This window comes from Nanorana parkeri, unplaced genomic scaffold, assembly GCF_000935625.1.
Source record: "Nanorana parkeri isolate BGI_ZX_2015 unplaced genomic scaffold, ASM93562v1 scaffold2215, whole genome shotgun sequence".
Lineage (NCBI taxonomy): Eukaryota > Metazoa > Chordata > Amphibia > Anura > Dicroglossidae > Nanorana > Nanorana parkeri.
The window spans coordinates 112845-137590 of NW_017308483.1; the positions used below are offsets into that span (position 1 = coordinate 112845).

The following is a 24746-nucleotide window of genomic DNA, read 5'->3' on the forward strand; positions in this document are numbered from 1 at the left end:
GGTTAGTGTTGGGGTTACAGGGAGGGTTAGTGTTGGGGCTACAGGGAGGGTTAGTGTTGGGGCTACAGGGAGGGCTAGTGTTGGGGCTACAGGGAGGGCTAGTGTTGGGGCTACAGGGAGGGCTAGTGTTTGGGCTACAGGGAGGGCTAGTGTTTGGGCTACAGGGAGGGAGGGTCAGTGATGGGATTGAGGGTTGGTGTTAGGGTTACAGATAGGGTTTAGGAAAGGGGGCTTTAGGATTAGGTTATCACTACTGGAACAAATTTCCTGGCGTTGAAAGCTAACGCATCACCTGCAGACAACCTCTGACTGACCCAACTCAGGGAAAAGATGAACCATTTTGTGGTTGAATTTTATTGAAGATCTTCTGACCTCCATTCATGTCTATATCTACTCTGAAAGGTGGAGAAGACACGGACTAAGGAACTCGTCTCGGGGAAATTGGAGATGAGGTGACTGTAGATACCGGAGGGCGATGAATAATTGGCAATGATCTGCTCTTGGCTGGTGTGCACATAAACATGAACGCTCAGCTGACCAGTCGTCTATGCCCTTGGAGAGCGAAGGAGGGGCCAGACAATGCAACAGATATGCGAAGCAAATGGAGTTTACAAACCTTTCCAACCAATCACGTCCCCCGCAGACCAGTCAGCTGAGGCTGCGTTACATAGATATGTGTTTCGGTCACCTGATTCGGCCGGACAGCAAAACGTTCATCTCCATGGACACCTAAATGACAAAAACTGATGAAAAAAATGCATGGTCCAGTTGACTTGCCTTGAAGACCAAGGATAGAAGTTTCCAGAGGCAAATACTCCACACCCAGGGGTGCTGCTGGACAGCGACTGACCGCGAGGGCCTGCGACACATCCACCTCCAACATATTGAATATAAAATGCTATACAATAATACAGAATATAAAAATTAGGCATTACCTCGCCATTCTCAGCTCCCAACACACACAACAGACAGTTTTGGTGGAAGCAGAAGATGGTTCTGCTGTTGACATGCAACTGGACTACAACAAAATGGCCGACACGCTTCAGCTTTCAAGGCAAAGCCTTTAAAAAAAACATATTAACCCCTAAAACTGCCATTTAATTCTAATACCGCGATTTTCTTCAGCCTATGCCACGCGAATATCTCATATAAAACGTACAAATTAAATAATCAGGCTAGTGGGCTACAATAAAATGGCTTCCAAGCGCCGGGCAGCAAAGACAAATGACGCGCCCTCTAGTGCCCGTTATGGGACTAGAGATAAAACAGCCCCGCCCATTACCTGATTCCCCCTCAGCGCAGTGTTTTGCGACAGCACAACCGGTCGCCTAGCAACCGTGGAACGCACAAACCAGAAGTGTATTTGCCACCGAGCGGAAGTAAAGGGATTTTTTTTTTTTTGTTCAGTGAAATTGGTGAAGATAGAGAGGAGCTGATGTGACCCTCCTGGGTGAGGGCCACACTGGTACACAGTGTATGCACTGATATGGCTTCTGCACTGATACACCTTGTGTGTCCAGGGAGAGGGTTATGAAAGGATGTAATATAGAGCCACAATGTGAATGTACTCATCGTTTATTTTACAGCAGAACCTGGTCACTGGAGGTGGACCTGAGGAGCGGGGCTGCCCATGCAGAAGACTGGAGGACTCATGGTGCGTGGGACGAAGAATACATCAACACAGCATGGAGTATGGAATCACGTGGTTGGGGTGCCTTTGCAGCACTGGGGGCTCCCATTCTGTTTCTTTAAGAAGTCTCTCTTCATGAGTGAGGTGGAGGAATCGGAGATCCTCGGGGGTCTCCATTGCTCATCATGTTCTTGTACTAAAACCTATGTACGCCATTTGGAAGGTCTCCATTGCTCACCACGTTCTTCCATTGAAACTTATCTACAGCATACAGAAGGTCACTATTGCGCATCATGTTCATCCATTGAAACCTATCTAGAGTATTTGGGAGGTCATCAGGGGTGATCATGTTCTTCCAATGACGCTTATCTACAGCACTTAGAAAGTTACATAGTATTTGGGGTTGAATAAAGACATACGTCCATCAAGTCCAACCCATATAGGTCCACGCATCATCTCATTCTTAGGGATACTGGTATCCCTGGATATTACGGTCCCTCAAGAAATTGTTCAAACGTTTCTTGAACAAATCTACACTCTTGGCTGAAATCACTGCCGATGGCAGCGAGTTCCAGACCTTAACCGCTCTTACTGTAAAGAACCCTCTTCGCCCATTGTGCTGGAATTTTTTCTCCACCAACTTTAGGTGGTGGCCTCTAGTCTTTGTAATGGAGTTAATCTCAAACAGTTACCATTGCTTAACATGATCACCCATGGAAACTTACCTACATCTTTTGGAAGGTCACCAGTGCCCATCATGTTTATCCATATAATCTTATCTACAACATTTACATGTTCTTCCAATGAAACCTATGTACACCATTTGGAAGGTCACCATTGCTCATCGTGTTTTTCCAATAAGACATATCTACAACATTTAGAAGGTTGTTGTTACTCATAATGTTCATCCATGGAAACTTATCTACAGCATCCTGGAAGTTCATCATTGCTCAGCATGTTCTTCCACTGAAACTTATCTAAAACATTTAGAAAGTCACCATTATTCATTATGTTCTTCTACTGAACCTATGTACACCATTTGGAAGGTCACCATTGCTCATTATGTTCTTCTACTGGAACTTATCTACAGCGTATGGAAGGTCACTATTGCGCATCATGTTCATCCATTGAAACCTATCTAAAGTATTACGAAGGTTACCAGTGCTGATCATGTTCTTCCAATGAAGCTTATATACAGCACTTAGAAAGTCTACATTGCTTAGTATGATCATCCATGGAAACCTATCTACAGCTTTTGGAAGGTCACCAGTGCCCATCATATTTATCCATGGAAACGTATCTACAACATTTACATGTTCTTCTCATAAAACCTATGTACAGCATTTGGAAGGTCACCATTGCTCATCATGTTCTTCCACTAGAACATATCTACAGCATTTAGGTCACCACTGCTCATCATGTTCTTCCACTAAGACATATCTACAGCATTTAGGTCACCATTGCTCATCATGTTCTTCCACTAGAACATATCTACAGCATTTAGGTCACCATTGCTCATTATGTTCTTCCACTAGAGCATATCTACAGCATTTAGGTCACCATTGCTCATTATGTTTTTCCACTAGAACATATCTACAGCATTTAGGTCACCATTGCTCATCATGTTCTTCCACTAGAACATATCTACAGCATTTAGGTCACCATTGCTCATTATGTTCTTCCACTAGAACATATCTACAGCATTTAGGTCACCATTGCTCATCATGTTCTTCCACTAAGACATATCTACAGCATTTAGGTCACCATTGCTCATCATGTTCTTCCACTAAGACATATCTACAGCATTTAGGTCACCATTGCTCATCATGTTCTTCCACTAAGACATATTTACAGCATTTGGGTCACCATTGTTCATCATGTTCTTCCACTAAGACATATCTACAGCATTTAGGTCACCATTGCTCATCATGTTCTTCCACTAGAACGTATCTACAGCATTTAGGTCACCATTGCTCATCATGTTCTTCCACTAAGACATATCTACAGCATTTAGGTCACCATTGCTCATTATGTTCTTCCACTAGAACATATCTACAGCATTTAGGTCACCATTGCTCATCATGTTCTTCCACTAGAACGCATCTACAGCATTTAGGTCACCATTGCTCATTATGTTCTTCCACTAGAACATATCTACAGCATTTAGGTCACCATTGCTCATCATGTTCTTCCACTAGAACGCATCTACAGCATTTAGGTCACCATTGCTCATCATGTTCTTCCACTAGAACGCATCTACAGCATTTAGGTCACCATTGCTCATCATGTCCTTTCACTAGAACGTATCTACAGCATTTAGGTCACCATTGCTCAACATGTTCAGCCACTGAAACCTATCTACAGCATTTGGAAGGTCACCAATGTTTTGTCATGTTAATTTATGGAAAACTATCTACAGCTTTTCGAAGGTCACCATTATTCCTCATGTTCATCGACTTAAATTCATCGACAGCATATAAATGCAATGGTTGTCCATGAAGCCTGTACCTGTTCCCATAAAGCTAAGTTGGTGCCTAGTGTTGTCCATCCAAGACATGCATGGGGAAAGCCTGCAGACTATGGTTCCTGCTAACAGTAGGTAGGACCATCAGTTCATACAGATGATGCATCAAACAAATTATTAGAAATAATGATAACGAGATCTCCAAAGATAAAGATTGCGGTGGCCTTTCTTTTCTATGAGTTAGGAACATATGAGCTTCAATCAAATATTTGCTGAGGAATTCCATACAGGGGTGTGTGGACTACCCCCCAAGAAGATAATGAAACAGTGGGCTTGCTGACGCATATATTCATTACCCCACTGAGAAAGTGTTAAACATAATAAAACATATTTTAAAAAAGCATATACAAAAAAGCACATGTGCGCCTGATAAGAACTAACTCCCTTCCAAAAATTGTTTGGGCCCCCCTGACCTTGTCAAAAGTTATTTGGTGGCACTAGATACCTTGCCGATCTGCTTTTTATATTGATCTCAGACCCCGTCCAGCTCATCTCCTTATTGGTTATCAGCAACTCGAATCTTGCAGAGCTTTCATGCCATCCGCTGTGGAGGGACTGGAGTCCGTTTGAGGGGCTAGTTCATCTTTATAAATAAGATTTGCAGTGCGGTCAGGGGGCCCGGGAGTTTCCTTTAACCCTTTCATTGCTAGGGGCGTAAGCACCACATCCGTGGCAGCACTGATCTGTAAACTGACTCAAGCCGCCATGGATATCCCAGGTGAGCGGGAGAAGAAGGGGGTTCAGGCACGATATGTGGAGTGTGGTGTGTTACATTACCTGAGTGATAGGCAGCACCCTGCATATGAGCTAGGATGGATGGAACTTAAGCTCGCCCCCCATCATCCCAGGAACAAGTGTGGGTTTGCTGTATTGCTCGCCCACAAATCCGCACATGTGCAGTATTCGCGTGGCCATCCTCCCATTAAGGGGAACACTGCACATGTGCGGATTTGTGGGCAAGCAATTCCTGTGATGATGGGGGCGCTCAACGTTCCATCCATCCGAGTTCTTATGCAGGATGGGCCGATCACACAGAATAAGATCACCCAGGTAAAGTAGCACATCCCACCTGAACCCCTGTCTTCCCCCACCATGTATCCTGGGCTCCCCTGAGCATCCCTCTTGGGATGTCCATGGCTGGTGTCAGCAGGGAGACCAGTGAACATCCGTTTTCTGATCGTCGGGTAGTACGAAACTGGAAGGTTAACCTCTGGGTCCAGCCCTGTGATTCCACGCTGTGGCCGTGGAAGAAGCGAATGGATTGCGATCTGTGCGCGTTTAGCTAAATAATAGTGCGGAGGTGACAGGGTTCTAATAGACCCCTGATGTCTACTCAAAGAGAACCTTCCGATGTGCTTTTGTTAGCCCCCTGTGTAATAGCAATAAAGTTTAACAAAAATTAAAAGTTCATAATATAGAAAAATAACCCCAAAAATGTGTACAGCTCCCTCCCTGTTGTACACACACATACAAAAGTTGGACAGTGTATGACGCTGATTTTAAGGTAGTTTCCTCTCCAACATGACAACTGACAAGGTCCACTTATAACACCGTTTGGGTTAAAAGTCTCTGGTACGTAGTGCCCCTTTAAGGATCTGGCTGGCTTTGTCTGATTGGACAATCCTCCAGAAGGCGACAAGGAGCTGTTTATTCCAGAGCCACCACTAGAGGGTGACAGTCTGTCCTGTGAGAGCAGGAAGTGTCTTCAGTGCAGGAGGAAGTGTCCTCAGTTCAGGCAGAGTGGCGGCCATATTGTTGTAGCCCATGCTTTAAACTTGTTACATCTCGCTAAGTAAACTAGAAAGTGTTTTGCTTACCAATGGCCTGGATTCAGTTGAACTTCAGGAAACATGCTGTTCAGCTCCCACAAATTGAAGTAATTCTATAGCTATGTGTTTGTTGTTCAATGCAGTGAGAGTGTCGGCCATTTTGTTGTAGCCCAAAGAAAGGAGGGCAGCTCTTTTCCAGCTACAAACCTGGCAGGAGAGTGTGTGTCCAAAGAGGAGGTAATAATGTCTTCTTATTATGAGAGAAGGGGATCCTGAGGAAGGAGGGGGAGGTCATGTGATCATGTGGGTCAGGTCACGTGTCCTCTATACAGCACACAGTCAGGGGTCAGCTGGCTCTGCGCTGGGGGAATTGGTCTCCTCTGGTGTGTTGGGGTCTCTCTATAAGAGAAATATCATCAATGTCCTCTCTGCTTTCCCCTCCTTCAATTTACTATCTTACTTGTGGTGGCTGCAGGGGACCGTCGGAGATCTGTGCACTTCCAAGGTGATCCCCACAAGCCCCGGAGTGGTTATGATTAAGCACAACGTGCTTGCAGTGAAATAATTGCTTCCATTTCCCATAGAGGATAAATATCATCATCGCATATCCTGCAATTGGTCGCTTTGCATCTCATATACATTCCAGTTATCACTAGAGGCAGCTTAACCCGTCTTATTCCTAGTGAGAAATGACCATTAGGTTAGGAATAACACCCGCTCCCCCATTCTGATTAGATACCTTCAAGAACCTGTTACTTATGTAGCCACCAGGTTGACCGTCACCCACCGCTAGCCTTGATGGGTACCAAAGAGCCAAGCTTGGCATCTGCCAAACTCCGGGGTGCTGCTTAATTCAGTGTACTTGTCTTCGGGATATTGTTCTTTTCAGACCACCATCAAAGCACCAACCTGGACGTCATGATGGAGAACCGGCCGCCCCTCACATCACCGGGTAAGAGGAGACTTTCATTTCTTGAGTATTGAGGATCCCCCTAGATACACACATCCTCTGATATAAAGACATAGAAACAATGTATTCAGTCAGTGTGTGTGTTTCCTACAGATGGATCCAGGAACAGGAATACCCCAGAGAGATGTCCCCATCCTCTGTATTCCCCGGATTCCACACGGGAACATCAGGAGATCCCTCAGGAACATCAGGAGATCCCTCAGGAACATCAGGAGATCCCTCAGGAACATCATGAGATCCCTCAGGCCCGTCTTCTGTATTCCGAGGACTCCATGGAGGAACATCAGGTAGATAACAATAAATGTCCTGCATACATTCTCATCTCTGATAACACCAGGCAAAATGTTTTTGTTTAATTTTGGACAAGGATGAGAACCTTTTTCGGGTTTTTATTGTTTATGCAGAAGGAGTGACAGCACTAGGACAGGAGGACAGAGTGCTGTAGCTCCTTCATTGTCCAACGAGAAAGCTTGAGGTGTGTTCTTGTCCAAGCTAAGGTGTTGCTACTGCACTGGAGATTGAAGACCTGCCTATGCTTTTTAGGCAAGAATACCTGCCGAACAGCACCAGAAATCTTTCAGCAGCTTAAAGAGTCCCCCTAGGAGTATCTCAGCTGTTTGCCTGGAGTTCAGCTTTAGTCTCTAACAAGAAATCAAGCTATCATTGAGATGAATGTGTCCTATGCAGGTTGATGGCCTGGTGGTCGTTAAAGTGGAAGAAGACGAGATGTGCATGACCGGGGAAGAGTCGGAGGAGGAGGACAGACACATAGTGATTAAAGAGGAGGACGTTCCTGTAAAGATCAGCAAAGGTGAGTCATAATATATCAATACATTTTGGAACAGAAGACTTTATTTCACTTTTTAAAGCTGAATTCTGGGCACAAAACATTCATATCTAATATAGGGGAAGAGAACACTGAAGTGGGATAAGCTGGTCAGTTGAAGGATTGTCTTGAATGAGTTGGAGAAGGAGGATAGCTGGGTCATCTGTAATAATCATAGGTGGGGGTAGATGAACGTTGAAGGAGCTCAGGATGTGGACTACTTTGAATGGTTCATGAAAGGGATTAGCGGCACACGTCAAATGTTTGGAGTGTGGATCACCTTGTTCGGAAGGTAATGCATATCTGTTTCTATATTTGTTTCCTACAGATGGACCGAGTAACAAAAACACCCCAGAGAGATGTCCTCGTCCTCTGTATTCCCGGGATTCCACACAGGAACATCAGGAGATCCCTCAGACCCATCCTCTGTATTCCCGGGATTCCAAACGGGAACGTCAGGGGATCCCTCAGGCCCGTCCTCTGTATTCCCGGGATTCCAAACAGGAACATCAAAAGATTCCTCAAACCCCTCCTCTGTATTCCCGGGATTCCACAAAGGAACATCAGGAGATCCCTCAGGACCATCAGGTAGACAGACGTTCAGGCTTATGAAAATAAAGCTCAATTTACGTATTCCATCTTCTCGACAATAAGTTCAAACATCGGTCATTTATTATTATTTGGTTTTGATGGAGGGTGGTCAGGTTTTATTGATGTATGTGATCTTGTTGAGAAGACTTCTTATGCCAGTGATGGTGGATTCCAAAATAGTAGATCCGTCCAAGTGTGCATTAGAAGCTGCAGCAACTCAGGAATAAACAGGGTTGTAGTGTGGTCCAATCACCAAATCGCTCAGCATCTGGGGTCTGTATAAGGACTTCTTTTGAAGTCAGATTTTTGACGTTGACTCATAGGAGTGTGTGCTTGGTCCTGTTCTACCTTTGTCTGGATGGTGGCGTGATTTCTGTTGGTGGCTCTTTCCAGTTATCACATTCTGTATCTATACTATTCTTTTATGTTTTGTGTTATTCAGGACAAAAGTCTCATTAATATTAAAACTGAACCAGGGGGCAATGAAGATCCATCTGTGATGGGTGACGAGTCGTGTAAGGAGGAGGAGTGTTCAGGTGAGTAATAAACACTAAATCCAGAAAAGAGTCCCAGATTCTCCTTGTTCAGTCACTACAACAATCTCTTCTTCTCCCCCCTCCTCTGTCAGTAGACAGTAATGGGGGGACGGAATGTTTCTAGTGGGGGGGAGTCAGGAGCCATCAGCCTCTATTACTCTCCTTCTCACATCCTGTCATTTACATTGTCTGTACTGCATACTTATGGATGATATATTTTTGGGGTATATTTTGTTTTGTGTTCCTCTGGAATGTTGTGTACTTTTTGAATTCTAGACTGAAATGGGTGGTAGGTCTTTTCCTCTCATACCATCAAAGGTCAGCACATGTGATATATGACCCCAGAATATCTTTATTAACAGACCCTGTAGACACCATAGTGACGCACAGAAATGTCAAGGTTGAGGAGGATGAAATCAGATGTGTGAAGATCGAAGATGATCAAATTGCTGTAGAGATCAGCACAGGTGAGTAATAAACACTAAATCCAGAGAAGAGTCCCAGATTCTCCTTGTTCAGTCCCTACAACAATCTCTTCTTCTCCCCCCTCCTCTGTCAGTACACAGTAATGGGGGGATCAAATGTTTCTAGTGGGGGGAGTCAGGAGCCATCAGCCTCTATTAGACTCAGACTCTCCTCCTCACATCATGTCATTGTGTGTTACTAGCTAAGAGACGTGACCAGTCTCCCCCACACACACTCTCTGGGGTCTCTCATAATCTGCTCATGCTCATGGTGCTCATGCTCATCTTTATTCACAGACCCCAGAGACACACAGAGAGATGTCAGAGCTGACCTGACCAGCTTTGTTTTCTGGTTTCCATAATCTCCCATGACCTTCTTGATTTTCTTTTTACTTTGTACTGGTTTGTTGCTTCTCGCCCCTTTCAGGAGGACATAACCCATAAGGTAGGGATGACTCTTGTCCAGTCATCCCAGGTTTCTACTGAGCCCCCTAATAAACTCACCAGAAAGAGATTTCAAGGTGCATTAATAAGGGTGCACGAATATGTGAGTAGATCTTTCACTTGCCCCGCGTTCTTCTTTAAACCTTTCCCCTATTTTGCGTTCCCACCAGATGGACGATACAGAAGGTACAATATGAAGAGACATTCCATGTCATCTCCAGACGATGAAATAGATGACAGCTCAGCAGATTCCCCAGGAGAAAACCCCACGGGCCCAAATCTGGGTTCAGTGCCTCGCCATGCCAATTCGTCATCTGATGCCTCTACCCACGAGGGGACCTTTCCCAATCCCACCGAGACCACAGCTCATTATACATCTGGCCGATTTCCCAAAAAGGTCCCTTGTCCTGAGTGTGGTAAATGTTTTACTTGGAAGTCAAGTCTGGTCAAGCATCAGAGGTCGCACACGGGAGAAAAGCCCTATTCCTGTTCAGAATGCGGGAAATGTTTTGTTTACAAACCGGACCTTGTCGTACATGAAAGAGCCCACAGGGGCGAGAGGCCGTTTGCCTGCTCTGAGTGCGGAAAAAGCTTTGCTAAGAAATTTTGTCTTGTCCAACATCAGAGGACTCACACGGCAGAGAAGCCCTATGCCTGTCCCGAGTGTGGGAAATGTTTCATGACAAAAGCTTGCCTTTTCCAACATCAGAGGTCTCACAGCGAGGAGAAGCGGTATTCATGTTCAGAGTGCGGGAAGTGCTTCAGACACAACTCGGATCTTCTCAAACATCGCAGAACGCACACGGGGGAAAAGCCTTATTCCTGTTCTGAATGCGGAAAAGGCTTTTCGGTGAAGGCAACTCTTGTTCACCATCAGAGAAGACACAGAGGGGAGAAGCCTTATTCGTGTCCAGAGTGCGGTAAATGCTTTGTGCAGAAGTCGGACCTTGATAGGCATTATCTCATCCACACTGGCGAGCGACCGTTCTCGTGTCTTGAATGTGGGAAGTGTTTTACACAAAGGTCGACTCTGGTGGAGCATCGTAGAATTCACTCAGGAGAGAAGCCCTATGCGTGTTCCGAGTGTGGAAAATGCTTTGCGCAAAGAGGGCAACTTGTTGCACATGAACGGATTCACGGACGAGAAACTGCTGTTGTAGTCTGAAAGAGGAAAACCTTTAATATGCCACCTATCTTTTCTGGACCATCAATGTATCTATAGACAGGAATAAATGCTCCCAGTAAGCCTGTCCAATATGAGTAATGGCTTCTGGGTAAGGCCATATTTGATGGCCCCCTCTTAGTGACCCTTTGAAATTTTATCCTTGGTTAAGCCTTTACACCAACCCCTGATTCGGAAATGTTTGGCCTACTGTGGTCTACTGGCTCCCCTTTTGTGGTGGGCTTTTTGTTCTACTGAATTTGTGAAGCTCCATGAAAGTGGCTTGATTGGAGTAGACATTTGAGTCTTAGGCTGGGCATTATCTTGGAAAACATTTGCAGATAAGCATTCCAAAAAATAAGGTGCTGAAGGCTCTCTCATGGTGCTTCACGTTCCTATGTAACCACCAGCTCCATGTTAATAAGATTCTGTAAGACAAGACAATAGTTTCTTTACAGAGAACCCAGAGAGTGTGTGTGGGGGGGGGACTGGTCACGTCTCTTGGCTGGTAACACACAATGACATGATGTGAGGAGGAGAGCCGGAGTCTAATAGATGCTGATGGCTCCTGACTTTCTTGGGGCTTCGGGTGGTGAGATGCCTTCACCATAGTTCTATGTTCTTTCCAACAACCTAGGCAACTACAATGTTACGCTCACGTGCTGGGGTCTAGTTATATAATTGGGAAATTTCCACCTATGGGGGAGTGACACCATTGTTGTGGGAAGGGATGGAGGAACCAACTACTGTGGGGAGGTTTCGTCATTGAGTCTTCAAAAGGGTTCCAAGGTGGGAAATCCAACCCTACAATGCCAGTCAAAAAGTAGCTATAGTGGGGATTGAAAATCCTGAAGAGTAAAGCACATAATAGGCCAGATATTACATCATATCTTCCAGGTATAGCCTATAGCTACTTTTTGACTGGCATTGTAGGGTTGGATTTCCCACCTTGGACACCTTTTGAAGACTTAATGATGAAACTTCCCCACAGTAGCTGGTTCCTCCTTCCCCTCCCACAACAATGCTGTCACTCTCCCATTGGTGGAATCTTCCCAATTATTTATTTACACACCAGCAAGGGAACATAACATTGTCCAGGCTTGTAATTGCCTTGGTTGTTGGAAAGAACATAAAACTATGGTGAAGGCATCTCACCACCCGAAGCCCCAAGAAAGTAAGGAGCAATCAGCCTCTATTAGACTCCGGCTCTCCTCCTCACTTCATGTCATTGTGTTACCAGCCAAGAGATGCAGACATCTCAACTCTCCCGGAAGCTCCGGGAGTCTCCCGCTAATGTGACCAGTCTCCCCCCACACACTCTCTCTGGGGTCTCTCATACATCTCAGTACAGAGGGCTTCACTCTCATCTTCATTCACAGACACCAGAGACGCTCAAAGTGATGTAAATGCTGACCCGGGAGACCCTATGTGCCCAGTGGGGGAGTCAGGAGCCATCAGTCTCCTTGTTCAGTCCCTACAACAATCTCTTCCTCTCCCCCCTCCTCTGTCAGTAGACAGTAATGGGGGGACAGTATCTGTTTAGTGGGCGGAGTCAGGAGCCATTAGACTTCGGCTCTCCTCCTCACATCATGTCATTGTGTGTTACCAGCCAAGAGACATAACCAATCTCCCCCCCACACACACTCTCTGGGGTCTCTCTCACATCTGCTCATGCTCATCTTTATTCACAGACCCCAGAGACACAAGAGTGTGAATAGTAAAGCACATAATAGGCCAGACATTACGTCATATCTTCCAGGTATAGCTGGAATGCTTCATCGGCTAATGTTCTGCGAATGTGGGAAATGGAACCATCTGTAATTGGTCACAAGATCCAATGTACATTATTAGTAAACCGCCATCGACTCTAAAATCACGATGTTGCTTGGATTAGTTACATTGTTGTCGAAAATCTGGTAATGTGAATAAAGCAAAAAGGAAGAAAAACATTAAAAGTAATAAAATGTGTTTCATCCTTAAAAATAAAATTGATTAAAAAAATATATATACACATATTGGACTGATGTTGCCTATGTGTCATAAAGAAAAGGTGAACATAGGTTGCCAACATGGCATACATCTTTTCATCATTGAAGGGGTTGAAACGGAAGACTGCATCGTAACCCAGGACTGGACGAATCCCAGGAGCCAAGTCGCCAATGTTCCTTAAAAATGACAGCCGGCGCCAAACTTTTGAGGTGTTCTCTGGTTGTTGTCAATGGAGCTGGCTCCTGGGTTGGACAGACCGTCTCCTGAATTCCATATTGATTTGTCCACCCCTGTCGGTAACCAGTAGTATGCCATGTATAAAGGCTCGGTATGAACCTTCTGATTAACACACGCACACAATGCTTAAAGGAGAACTATGGGGTTAAGGCTTTTCCTCATAGTTCTCCTTAGGGTAACGGGCGGACACAAATTAGCGTCCTCCCGTCACCCTAAGCTCAGTATATCGCGAGCTACAGCTCGCGGTATACTGAGACGCTGCAGCTGAAGCAAATCCCGACAATTATGTCTGGATCCGCCCAGCTGCGTGAGTGACAGCTGGCTCTGCCTCTAGATAGGCAGAGCCAGCTGTCACTCACGCAGCTGGGCGGATCCAGACATAATTGTCGGGATTTGCTTCAGCTGCAGCGTCTCAGTATACCGCGAGCTGTAGCTCGCGATATACTGAGCTTAGGGTGACGGGAGGACGCTAATTTGTGTCCGCCCGTTACCCTAAGGAGAACTATGAGGTGAGTGAAAAGCACTCACCTCATAGTTCTCCTTTAAGAACACACAGTTACAGAAACTCTTATGAGCATTGACTACCACAAAAGTTGATGGGTACAGAAACCCTTCACCATGCCATTCAAAACCAAAAAAAAAGCTTTGACTGGAGATACCCTTTAAGCTCGTTGAATTGGCCATTAAGGGCCAATTAGAAAAGGGTAGTAACGTCCATTCATACTGCTCTATATCTATGCTGCCGGCCCAAAAAACAAGTCACACTCTAATATTTCATTGGACCGCCTTTAGCTTTGATTACGGCACACATTCAAGCTTTTCATTGTTTTGAAAAGCTTATACAAAGTCACAACATTTATTTCCATCCAGAGTTGTATTCATTTTTTCGCAAGATCTTGTAGTGATGATGGGTGAGTCGGACCATGGCGTAAAGTCTTCTCCAGCACATCCCAAAGATTCTCAATGGGGTTAAGGTCTGGACTCTGTGGTGGCCACGCCATGTGCGACAATGACGTCTCATGCTCCCTGAATCCTGGCATTGTCAGCTTGGAATATGCCTAATGTGCCATCAGGGAAGAAGAAACCTGGTCATTTTGTATATTCAGGTTGGCAGCTGACCTAATTTTCGGGTCCATAACGTTGCTGAACCTAGACCTGAGCAACCGAAGCAACCACAGATCATAACACTGCCCGAAATCCAGGTGGTGACTTGTTTTCCTGGCTGGGCAGTGTATATCTAATCAGCTTCTATAAATGAATTAACCTCCTTCCTACTGACTTGTGATTGTCCACAATTAGGTCTCAGCATTGAGTGGGCTTGAGTGATCAGAAAGGTGTGAGGATGTCGGTATGATTGATCGATTATTGATAACTGTGAGAGATGTGTTGTCTGTGTTAAGAACCCGTGTGTTGACGGACACCTCTTTTATCAGAGGACACCTGAAGTAAGCTAAAAGTTAGTTGAGCTCCACCAGTATGCCATGGCAGACACTTCTAGGTACCTTCAGAGCTTAGCTGTCCTTCTGAGCTCCCTGGCAAGTCACAAAACACACAATGGTGTGTGAGGACACCAAGAACCTCCAGGTTGACAGGAACAGAGTTGTCCATTATGGCAGGGAGATCTCAATGTTGGAGTATCCAAGACATAAATGAAGGTAGAGGCTGAACAGAATCATAGGTGGACCAGAGTCCACCTCTGGCTAAAATATTACTTTGTGGGCTGGCAAAGTTTAGCACAATAACACAGAAGGTTCTAACCAAGATGGAGGATCTAACAGAAAATTCAGTCTTGGTTTCCTTCAAGATGTGTTGTAAGTGATGGTGGAAACGTCCACCAAAGGACTTGAGCACATGGAGCAAGGTTCACTTGTGTCATTACCTTTGCCATACAAGCCACAGCATACATCTGCCTCCATGGCCAACAACCTTTGTACGTGGAAGGTGTATGGCTCCACTGGGTTCGACCAACTCATTTCTGTTGCAGGGTTTGACTGCTCTTGTTTTAATAGCAGCCTTGCATGATTTTACAGGGAACACAATTTGAGCTGTTGACCCTAGTGACCAGTACAATGCTCTGATTCATGTAACTGGGACAACAAAACTTAGACCCAACTGGTGACTGCTTACATCAGCTCTACGTTGGTTCCTGGTTCCCCTTTATAAACACCGCGGACATCCATCTACGACAACCCCAAAAACAAACACCTTGACAGACATCAGCTCAACCACACCCGCTAGAGGCTCTCTCCTTGCCCTGAGTGTGAGAAGTGCTTTATGCAGAAGTCAGCCCTTGCCCAGTACAAGAAGACCCCACGGAAGTGAAGAAATATTCTTGTCCCCGGTGTGGAAAGGCCTTGCCCAGAAGTCAGGCCATGAAAGAGACTTCACCACCATGTAGAGAGGCTTCAAGCAAGGCTTCCTTGAGTTTTATCTAACTCAGGCCATAAAAGAGACTTCACCACCATGGAGAGAGGCTTCAAGCAAGGCTTCCTTGATCTACAGTATATCCAAGTCAGGCCATGGAAGAGACTTCACCACAATGGAGAGAGGCTTCAAGCAAGGCTTCCTTGAGCTATATCTAAGTCAGGCCATGGAAGAGACTTCACCACCATGGAGAGAGGCTTCAAGCAAGGCTTCCTTGAGTTATATCTAAGTCAGGCCATGGAAGAGACTTCACCACCATGTAGAGAGGCTTCAAGCATGGCTTCCTTGAGCTATATCTGAGTCAGCCATGGAAGATAATTCACCACCTTGGAGAGAGGCTTCAAGCCAGGCTTCCTTGAGCTATATCCAAGTCAGGCCATGGAAGACACTTCACCACCTTGGAGAGAGGCTTCAAGCAAGGCTTCCTTGAGCTATATCTAAGTCAGGCCATGGAAGAAACTTCACCACCATGGGGAGAGGCTTCAAGCAAGGCTTCCTTGAGCTATATCCAAGCCAGGCCATGAAAGAGACTTCACTACCATGGAGAGAGGCTTCAAGCCAGGCTTCCTTCAGATATATCTAAGTCAGGCCATGGAAGAAACTTCACCACCATGGAGAGAGGCTTCAAGCAAGGCTTCCTTGAGCTATATCTAAGTCAGGCCATGGAAGAGACTTCATCACCATGGAGAGAGGCTTCAAGTAAGGCTTCCTTGAGCTATATTTAAGTCAGGCCATGGAAGAGACTTCACCACCATGGAGAGAGGCTTCAAGCCAGGCTTCCTTGAGATATAGTTATAAAAGATCAGTGCAAAGGAACATATATAGGGTTGTTGCATACCAAATGGGTGAGTTAGTGATAGAGTTCTGGTTGCTCTGGTAGACCATAAATGCCATAACAGAACTCAGTGCCAATCTGCAGCTTCTAGAGCACGTAAAATATATGATTAAAATAGTTCTAGACTACAAACAGAGAGAGCGATAGAGAGACACATAATCTGCCCCCGAATGAAGCATTAGTAAGATGAGTCGGCTTTTCATAAGAAGGGTGTCTATTAATGAACACCATCACCTTTGCCCCGGCTGCTGTCAAGAGTAAAGAAGGATTAGAAAAGTTGGTAAATCCCTCCCCCTGATCAACCAGTCCCATCCACAGCAGAACATGGAGTCCAGAACACAGGCACATTATACAGCAATGCAGAATAATACCATTTGATAGAGAGGACTACAAATCCCAGCAATACATTATACAGCAATGCAGAATAATACCATCAGCTAGAGAGGACTACAAATCCCAGCAATACATTATACAGCAATGCAGAATAATATGAAGTTACATACTCTGTGTTGCTCCCCAGGGCTGTGTGGGGTCTGACCAAAGCTGTGTGTGATCTCCCCAGGCCTGTGAGGGGTCTCAGGAGGGTGCGTAAAGGTTTCCCTGGGGCCTCCAACATGGAGGAGGCCTTTGAGACTGAAAGAGGATGAGAACCGGGACCAGTGCAGGCTCTTGAAGTACCCTGGAACTAAGTGGACTTCAGAGCATGGTCGGTGTCTTTCCTGTGATTGAGGATCTGCATCCATCCTGTCTGTCTGTCGCATCAGTGGTTATCTGATGTCTCCACAAGTGGATCTACACTGATATTGCTACAAGGTCTGGTGAGTCTGGAGCTCCTGTTGGTTACCCCTGGACACCTAGAACTCCTATACCCTCTCTCCCCAAGAGAATGTTCAATAAATCGTTTACTTAGCATCCTACTACTGGATTGGACATCAGATTATGGGCAACAGAAGAAGGGGCGGTTAGGGCTATTGGGCTATTGAGCTGAAGATCATACTGTGGCTCTCGCACTTCCGCTGTGTGAGTTTCACGGCTATTCATCCACTTCCTGGTTGCCATAGTGACGACCAGCCGGGTGACGGAACAAACTGAAGCCTAGAGAGCCGACAATGAGACATTTCCGGGTTCCGGTGTGAAGCCACCACTAGAGGGTGACCTACCATGTAACAGAAAGAAGTTTCCTAAGTACGGGAGGAGTTGCAGCCATTTTGTCGTAGCTGACCTGTTTTCTTTTACAGGAACTGGATTCGTTTTGCTTACAAGAAGACCGCAGCCTATATTACATATATCAAAGGTGTATTGCTTGAAGTGTACTAAGTGCTGGAGGCCATTTTGTTGAAGCCCTGAGGAGAGGACAAGGAGGAGCCTCAGAAGAGTCAGAGTCCTCCTGGTTGTGGTGTGAGTCTGGAGAGTGTGTGCCCAGCGAGGAGGAGGTAATCATGTCCTTCTTATTATTGTACCGACCACATATTAAGGCAAACCTGTGCTGAGAGAAGTACAGAGCCTGCCATCTTTGACCTCCTTCAGAATATGCTGATTGGCTCTCATGCCGGTCATTTGACTTAGTTGCTTTTGTAGTTTGTTGACCTACGGTGAACACAGAACCAGTTAGCCTAGGGGTCAGCAACCTTAAACACTCAAAGAGCCATTTGGACCCGTTTCCCACAGAAAAGAAAACACCGGGAGCCACAAAACACTTTTTACATCTAAAATTAAGATAACACGGCATATATCGTTATTTACCTTTATGCTATTTATAGCCTGTATATAGGCATATGTAGGCTTAGTAACACACTGGACTCTGGGCTTAGTAACGCACAGCACTCTGGGCTTAGTAACGCACTGGACTCTGGGCTTAGTAACGCACTAGACTCTGGGCTTAGTAACGCACTGGACTCTGGACTTAGTAACGCACTGGACTCTGGGCTTAGTAACGCACTGGACTCTGGGCTTAGTAAGGTACCACTGGACTCTGGGCTTAGCAACACACTGGACTCTGGGCTTGGTAACGTGCTGGACCCTGGACTTACCTGAGATCCCGCAGAGCCCACCTGAGAGTGACCCTGCAGAGCACACCATAGATCCTGCACAGCCCATCTGAGACTCTCTATGTATAGCATGTATATAGGTATATGTGGGCTTAGCAACGTGCTGGACTCTGGGCTTAGCAACGCACTGGACTCTGGGCTTAGCAAAGCACTGGACTCTGGGCTTAGCAAAGCACTGGACTCAAGTGACGTTTTCACACATTTCAATGTAATCACAAACTTTGATAGAACAGCGGCCCTGTCTAATCATATAATCAGAGAAATAGATTATAATAGGCAACATAACAGTGTAATGTTCCCCATTATAATCCACTTTTCCATTTAAATAAAACAACAGCACAGTGTGCAGTTACACCCGTACCACCCCTCCTCCCCTCCCCCCCCCACAGCTTCAGGCCCCGACAGGGAGCCGCAGCAGAGGGATGAAAGAGCCACATGGAGCCGCGGGTTGCCGACCCCTGAGTTAGACAGAACACCTGATCTGTAGGCTTGTTCTAAGTCATTGACTCAGAAAGCATCAACAAGGTTGACATCGTAGCCAAGCAACTGCCATTTCCAGAGTAGTCCGGCTTACGTATTCCGCTTACTGCAGGGAGGCGGCTTCCTTGACCCCTTAGCAGTGATGCATGCTTTTTCATCAAGCAGCAAAAGACCGGCTTTGATTGGTAGATAGAAACTGGCTAGCAGTTCCCTGTGCTCACCGATCGCAAACTGTTCTGCCGCTGGCCAATTTCTAACAGACTCTCATGAAGAATTAAGAGACTGCAGATGATACAGCAGTGTAAAGTTGGCCAGCAGCAGGATCATTTTACTGAGCAAGGTTAGGCCCAAATTTACTAGTGACAGAGCACAGGCAAGGGTTTCACTACAAGAATGAATAGAACTTCTGAGGATACTGCAGTGTAAAGTTGGCCAGCAGAAGGATCGTTTTACTGAGCAAAGTTAGGCCCAAATTTACCAGCGACAAAGAATCCAGCAGTGTATTAGCCAGCAGCAGGACATTTTAATCAGAGATAATAGGCATAACTGGTATATGCCTAACTTTTTTTTCAATGCTGATGGGGAGTTGCGAATGTGAGTGATATAATGTGATGTGGTTTAGCTCCGCCTATTTTTTTACCAATGCAGGGGCTGCAATGGCACAGTTTTTCAGTGTTGCATTGTGAAAGTTAGGCTGCGGTATGTAGATTCCTACCCACCTGCTATGATTGAGGTGTCAGGGAACGCAGTCACACGTGATGTGAATGTCTGTCTGACCCGAGAGTCTGCGTACCTGCGGCCATTAGCTGTACAAGTTTGCCCGGCAGTAATATAATTTATACACATTTACAATCGGTAAGATCTGTGTGTTTAGAGCTAAAATGTTGTTTGCCGGAATGAGAAATTGCCAGGATGCCGTTACTGCAACAAGAATATCAAGAGGGTCATACGTGTGTGTCTTTATGGGCCCGGGAGTCACGGGTGTCCTTTGTATGTATAATGTATTCTTATTCTAGATTTCGCAGTTTAAGGGAACAACTAACGCAGCTTAACTGAAGGTGAAAATAGCCAAAAGGATGGAGAAGGTGCGGAGTCACATGACTGAGAGGATATTGGACCTCACCCTGGAGATCATCTACCTGCTGACCGGAGAGGTGAGGAGCATTCTGGGAGGTCACATGACATCACTCTTATCTCTATTCATAAAACACAGACCTGACCGGAGAGGTGAGGAGGATTCTGGGAGGTCACATGACATCACTCTTATCTCTATTCATAAAACACAGACCTGACCGGAGAGGTGAGGAGGATTCTGGGAGGTCACATGACATCACTCTTATCTCTAGTAATAAAACACAGACCTGACTGGAGAGGTGAGGAGGATTCTGGGAGGTCACATGACATCACTCTTATCTCTATTAATAAAACACAGACCTGACCGGAGAGGTGAGGAGGATTCTGGGAGGTCACATGACATCACACACCTGACTAATTTCATTAAAACCAAAACCTGTGGGGGAAGCTGAGGGTTATCAGAATCACTTTGTGTGTGTTTTCTATATAAAGGAATTCACTGTAGTGAACAGAAAATCCAACAGCCACAATGGTGTGTCCAACATCCTTAGCAGGAGCAACAGCCCCATCATAGAGCCTCAACCTCCCTCCCAAATATCTGAGAGTAACAATAAGAAAATCCTAGAAGTCACCCAGAAGATCATTGAGCTGCTGACAGGAGAGGTGAGCGGTGCCGGGAATTCTGGGACATGATCCAGGAACATGCAAGAGATGTGTCTGGATGGTGACTGTATCATTGTGTGTGTCAGGTTCCTATAAGGTGTCAGGATGTCTCTGTCTATTTCTCCATGGAGGAGTGGGAGTATCTAGAAGGACACAAGGAGCTCTACAAGGACGTCATGATGGAGAACCGGCCGCCCCTCACATCACCGAGTAAGAGGAGACTTTCATTTCTTGAGTATTGAGGATCCCCCTAGATACACACATCCTCTGATATAAAGACATAGAAACATTGTACTCAGTCAGTGTGTGTGTTTCCTACAGATGGGTCCAGGAAAAGGAATACCCCAGAGAGATGTCCCTGTCCTCTGTATTCCCGGGATTCCACACAGGAACATCAGGAGATCCCTCAGACCCGTCCTCTGTATTCCCGGGCCTCCACACAGGAACATCAGGAGATCCCTCAGGAACATCAGGAGATCCCTCAGACCCGTCCTCTGTTTTCCCTGGATTCCACACAGGAACATCAGGAGATCCCTCAGGCCCGTCCTCTGTATTCCCGGGATTCCACACAGGAACATCAGGAGATCCCTCGGGAACATCAGGTAGATGGAACCTAGGGTCTAAAATAAAGTGATGAACTAAAACTACTGTGCCTTGTTAATGTTTTAAATTGATAACCACCAATTACAACTACAAAATGTAGTAATAAGAATATTATGCAACTTATTTAGGGTGAAGGCCTGATTTTTGTAAAAATTGAAGATGAAGAAGAGCCATATTTGATGGGTGACAATCCATGTAAGGAGGAGGAAATCCCTCCAGAGATCAGCACAGGTGAGTAATAAACACTAAATCCAGAAAAGAGTCCCAGATTCTCCTTGTTCAGTCACTACAACAATCTCTTCTCCCCCCTCCTCTGTCAGTAGGCAGTAATGGGGGGACAGTATGTGCCCCATCGGGTAATCAGGAGCCATCTGCCTCTCTTACAGTGCTGCATTCCCATCCTGTTATTTTGTGGTGCCAGTCAAGAAGCTCAATAGGTGCCAGCCCCGGAAATGATACAGTTACACAAGGAAACGTCAAAGTCAGGGAGGCCAATGAAAGATCTGTAAAGATTAAAGAGGAGGAGATACCTTCAGAGATCAGCCCAGGTGAGGAATAAACACTAAATCCAGAAAAGAGTCCCAGATTCTCCTTGTTCAGTACCTACATCATTCAATGTTCCATAATTACATGACATATTCTGGTCATAAACCTCCCCGTAGTCCCTTCGTCTGCTCCCTCCTGTCTAGAATAGTGATTGTGGGTCTATTTGTTCTTAAATTCTCCTCTTGTACTCACAGACCTCGAAGGCACTATGTTGGCTTGCAGAGACGTCAAAGCTGAGGAGGAGGAAGAAGGACACGTGAGGATCAAAGAGGAGGAAGTTCCAGAGATCAGCAAAAGTGAGTAAAACACTAAAACCAGAAAAGAGTTCCAGATTCTCCTCCTCCGGTGACACAATGAACTCCAGATTTTGGTTAGAGAAGGGAAGGATTAGAGTATGTCAGGTTACTGAGAGCACCACACCAAAGGTTTAGGAGTCCAAGAGTATGTTCTCCTCCACCATAAGTCCAAGGACAACAAGCCAACGCATTTCAGTGGTTATAGGGTTCCAAGTTCATTAGAGCTTCAACTGCTGGTTTGAATTGAGCATTATACTTGTATGAGTTAATAGAGGAGGACTTCAATTCTGGAATGAACCGGCTCCTTTTTTCCCCCCAAAAGCACGCTTATACAGGAGTAACACCAACAGCTACAGAAGCCGGTTTGAGTCCAGCACGTGGTCCAACCCAGCAGTTTAAACCCTGATGAAGGGGGAACCGTAAAAAACCCCAAACTGGTGTCTTTGGACCTCTATAAACTAGACAATACTCTTGGATTCACCTTTGGACCTTTAGTAGATATTACTTTTGGACTGTGGTCTTGTTTTCCCTACACCTTCTGGCATACCTCCCAACTTTCCTAGATATGAAAGGGACAAATTCTGGCATCCCTCCCAACTTTCCGAGTTGAGAAAGAGGGACGCCTTCTGGCATACCTCCCAACTTTCTGAGATGAGAAAGAGGGACGCCTTCCGGGATACCTCCCAACTTTCTGAGATGAGAAAGAGGGATTAATTCCGGCATACCTCCCAACTTTCCGAGTTGAGAAAGCAGGACAAATGCCGTCATACCTCCCAACTTTCCGAGATGAGAAAGAGGCACACCTTTCAACCTAATGTATTTCTTACTTCCTGTTCTACCTGTCAAAATATGAGTTGGGAGATTTTTCCTCGCTTTGTGTTCTGTAGTGGAGATTCTGTTCTGTCTGACACCTATCAGACAGGAAGTAAGTGAGTCACAGACAGCAATAGAAAGTTGAGAGGTGGTCTTACCCTACCCCTCTTTATCCAAAACTGAAAAAAAAAATCTTTGGCGGGGGTCAGCCTTTAAAGATTTCGATTCTGTTCCCGAGAGCTATGCACTGAACTCCACATGGAAAGGACAAAGGTCTGGAATAACTCTGTTTCTCCCTGTCTCTTATTCCCTCTAGGTGGTCATCACGGAACGTACAGTATGGAGAAATGCTCCAGTGTCCCTTTAGATGGTGAGATGGAAGATGATGACATCACATCCAACTCTTCAGAAGAGAATCCCGTTACTCCAGACCTCCGTCCAGCAATTCCCAATGCAGATCTGTCATCTGACCCCTCCACATATGCCGGTTGGCCTCTTGACCACTCGTACTCGGTCATTCATCACATTACTTGCGAAGGGGAGTTGTTCCCCTGTTCTCAGTGCAAGAAATGTTTTACTATTAAGTCAAGTCTTTTCCGGCACCGACAGATCAAACACACGGAGAAGAAGCTGTATTCGTGTTCCGAATGTGGAAAATGCTACACGTATAAGTCACGGCTTCTCCTACACGAGAGGGTCCACACGGGTGAGCGGCCGTTTGCTTGCACCGAATGCGGCCGGACCTTTGCTAAGAAGTTTACCCTTGATGCCCACCAGAGGATCCACACAGGCGAGAGGCCATTCTCCTGCTGCGAATGCGGGAAGGGCTTCGTACAGAGGTCCTCCCTGGTGGAACATCAGAGAACTCACACGGGACTGAAGCCACACGCCTGTTCGGACTGCGGGAAGTGCTTCAGGCAGAGGTCGGAGCTTCACAAACATCGGAGGGCTCACGCGTGGGTGAAGCCATATTCGTGTCAGGAGTGCGGGAGGACCTTTTCGCTGGAGGCGGCTTTCCTGTTCCATCAGAAGGAGCACAAGGACAGGAAGCTGCATTCCTGTTCACAATGCGGGAAAAGCTACGCGTACAAAGTAGACCTCGGCCGGCACATACTATCTCACACTGGCGAGCGGCCGTTTGCTTGTGATGAGTGTGGGAAGTGCTTTACTAAGAGATCCACCCTCAACGAGCACTCGAGAATTCACACGGGAGTGAAGCCATTCGCATGCATCGAATGCGGCAAGCGGTTCATCCAGAAGTCCTCCCTCGTAGTCCATCAAAGGTCTCACACGGGAGAGAAGCCGTATTCTTGCTCGAAATGCGTTAAGTGCTTCAGGCACCGGTCAGATATGCTTAACCACGAGAGAACACACACGGGGTGAAGGCACCTTCTTGTCTGTAGGAGGTCATTGTTCACTGAGGACGTGTCTTGTTCTCGACCTAAGAAGACACAGTGACGAGTGAACACACACGGGTGAAGGTACCTTTTTGTCTGTAGGAGGCCATTGTTCACTGAAGACATGTCTTGTTCTCGAGCCCAGAAGACACAGTGACGAGTGAACACACACTGGGTGAAGGCACCTTTTTGTCTGTAGGAGGTCATTGTTCACTGAGGACATGTCTTGTTCTCTACCCAAGAAGACACAGTGATGAGTCAATGGGGCTCATCGGTTTGAAAGGCTTTACTAGTGAAGCCAACCTTGCTGAGCGGATTCATGTAAGGTGGTCATCATGCTACGCGCCGGAGAGGCTTTTACTAATACGATCTATTATGAGGGTCCATACAAGTGATCGTTTGTGGTCAGTGTCCGGAGTGTGGCC

General features: G+C 45.9%; 1 protein-coding gene across 1 annotated transcript in view; it reads left to right on the forward strand.

Moving 5' to 3' along the window:
- The window catches only part of LOC108801101, a 113769-nt gene extending 89462 nt beyond the window's left edge, over positions 1–24307 (forward strand). The window contains 7 exon segments of the mRNA XM_018573048.1: positions 1587–1654; positions 4805–5204; positions 7581–7688; positions 8753–8846; positions 9209–9313; positions 9925–10871; positions 23597–24307. Coding sequence (XP_018428550.1) covers positions 1587–1654; positions 4805–5204; positions 7581–7688; positions 8753–8846; positions 9209–9313; positions 9925–10871; positions 23597–24307 — 2433 coding nt within the window.
- Positions 24308–24746: the final 439 nt, after the last annotated feature.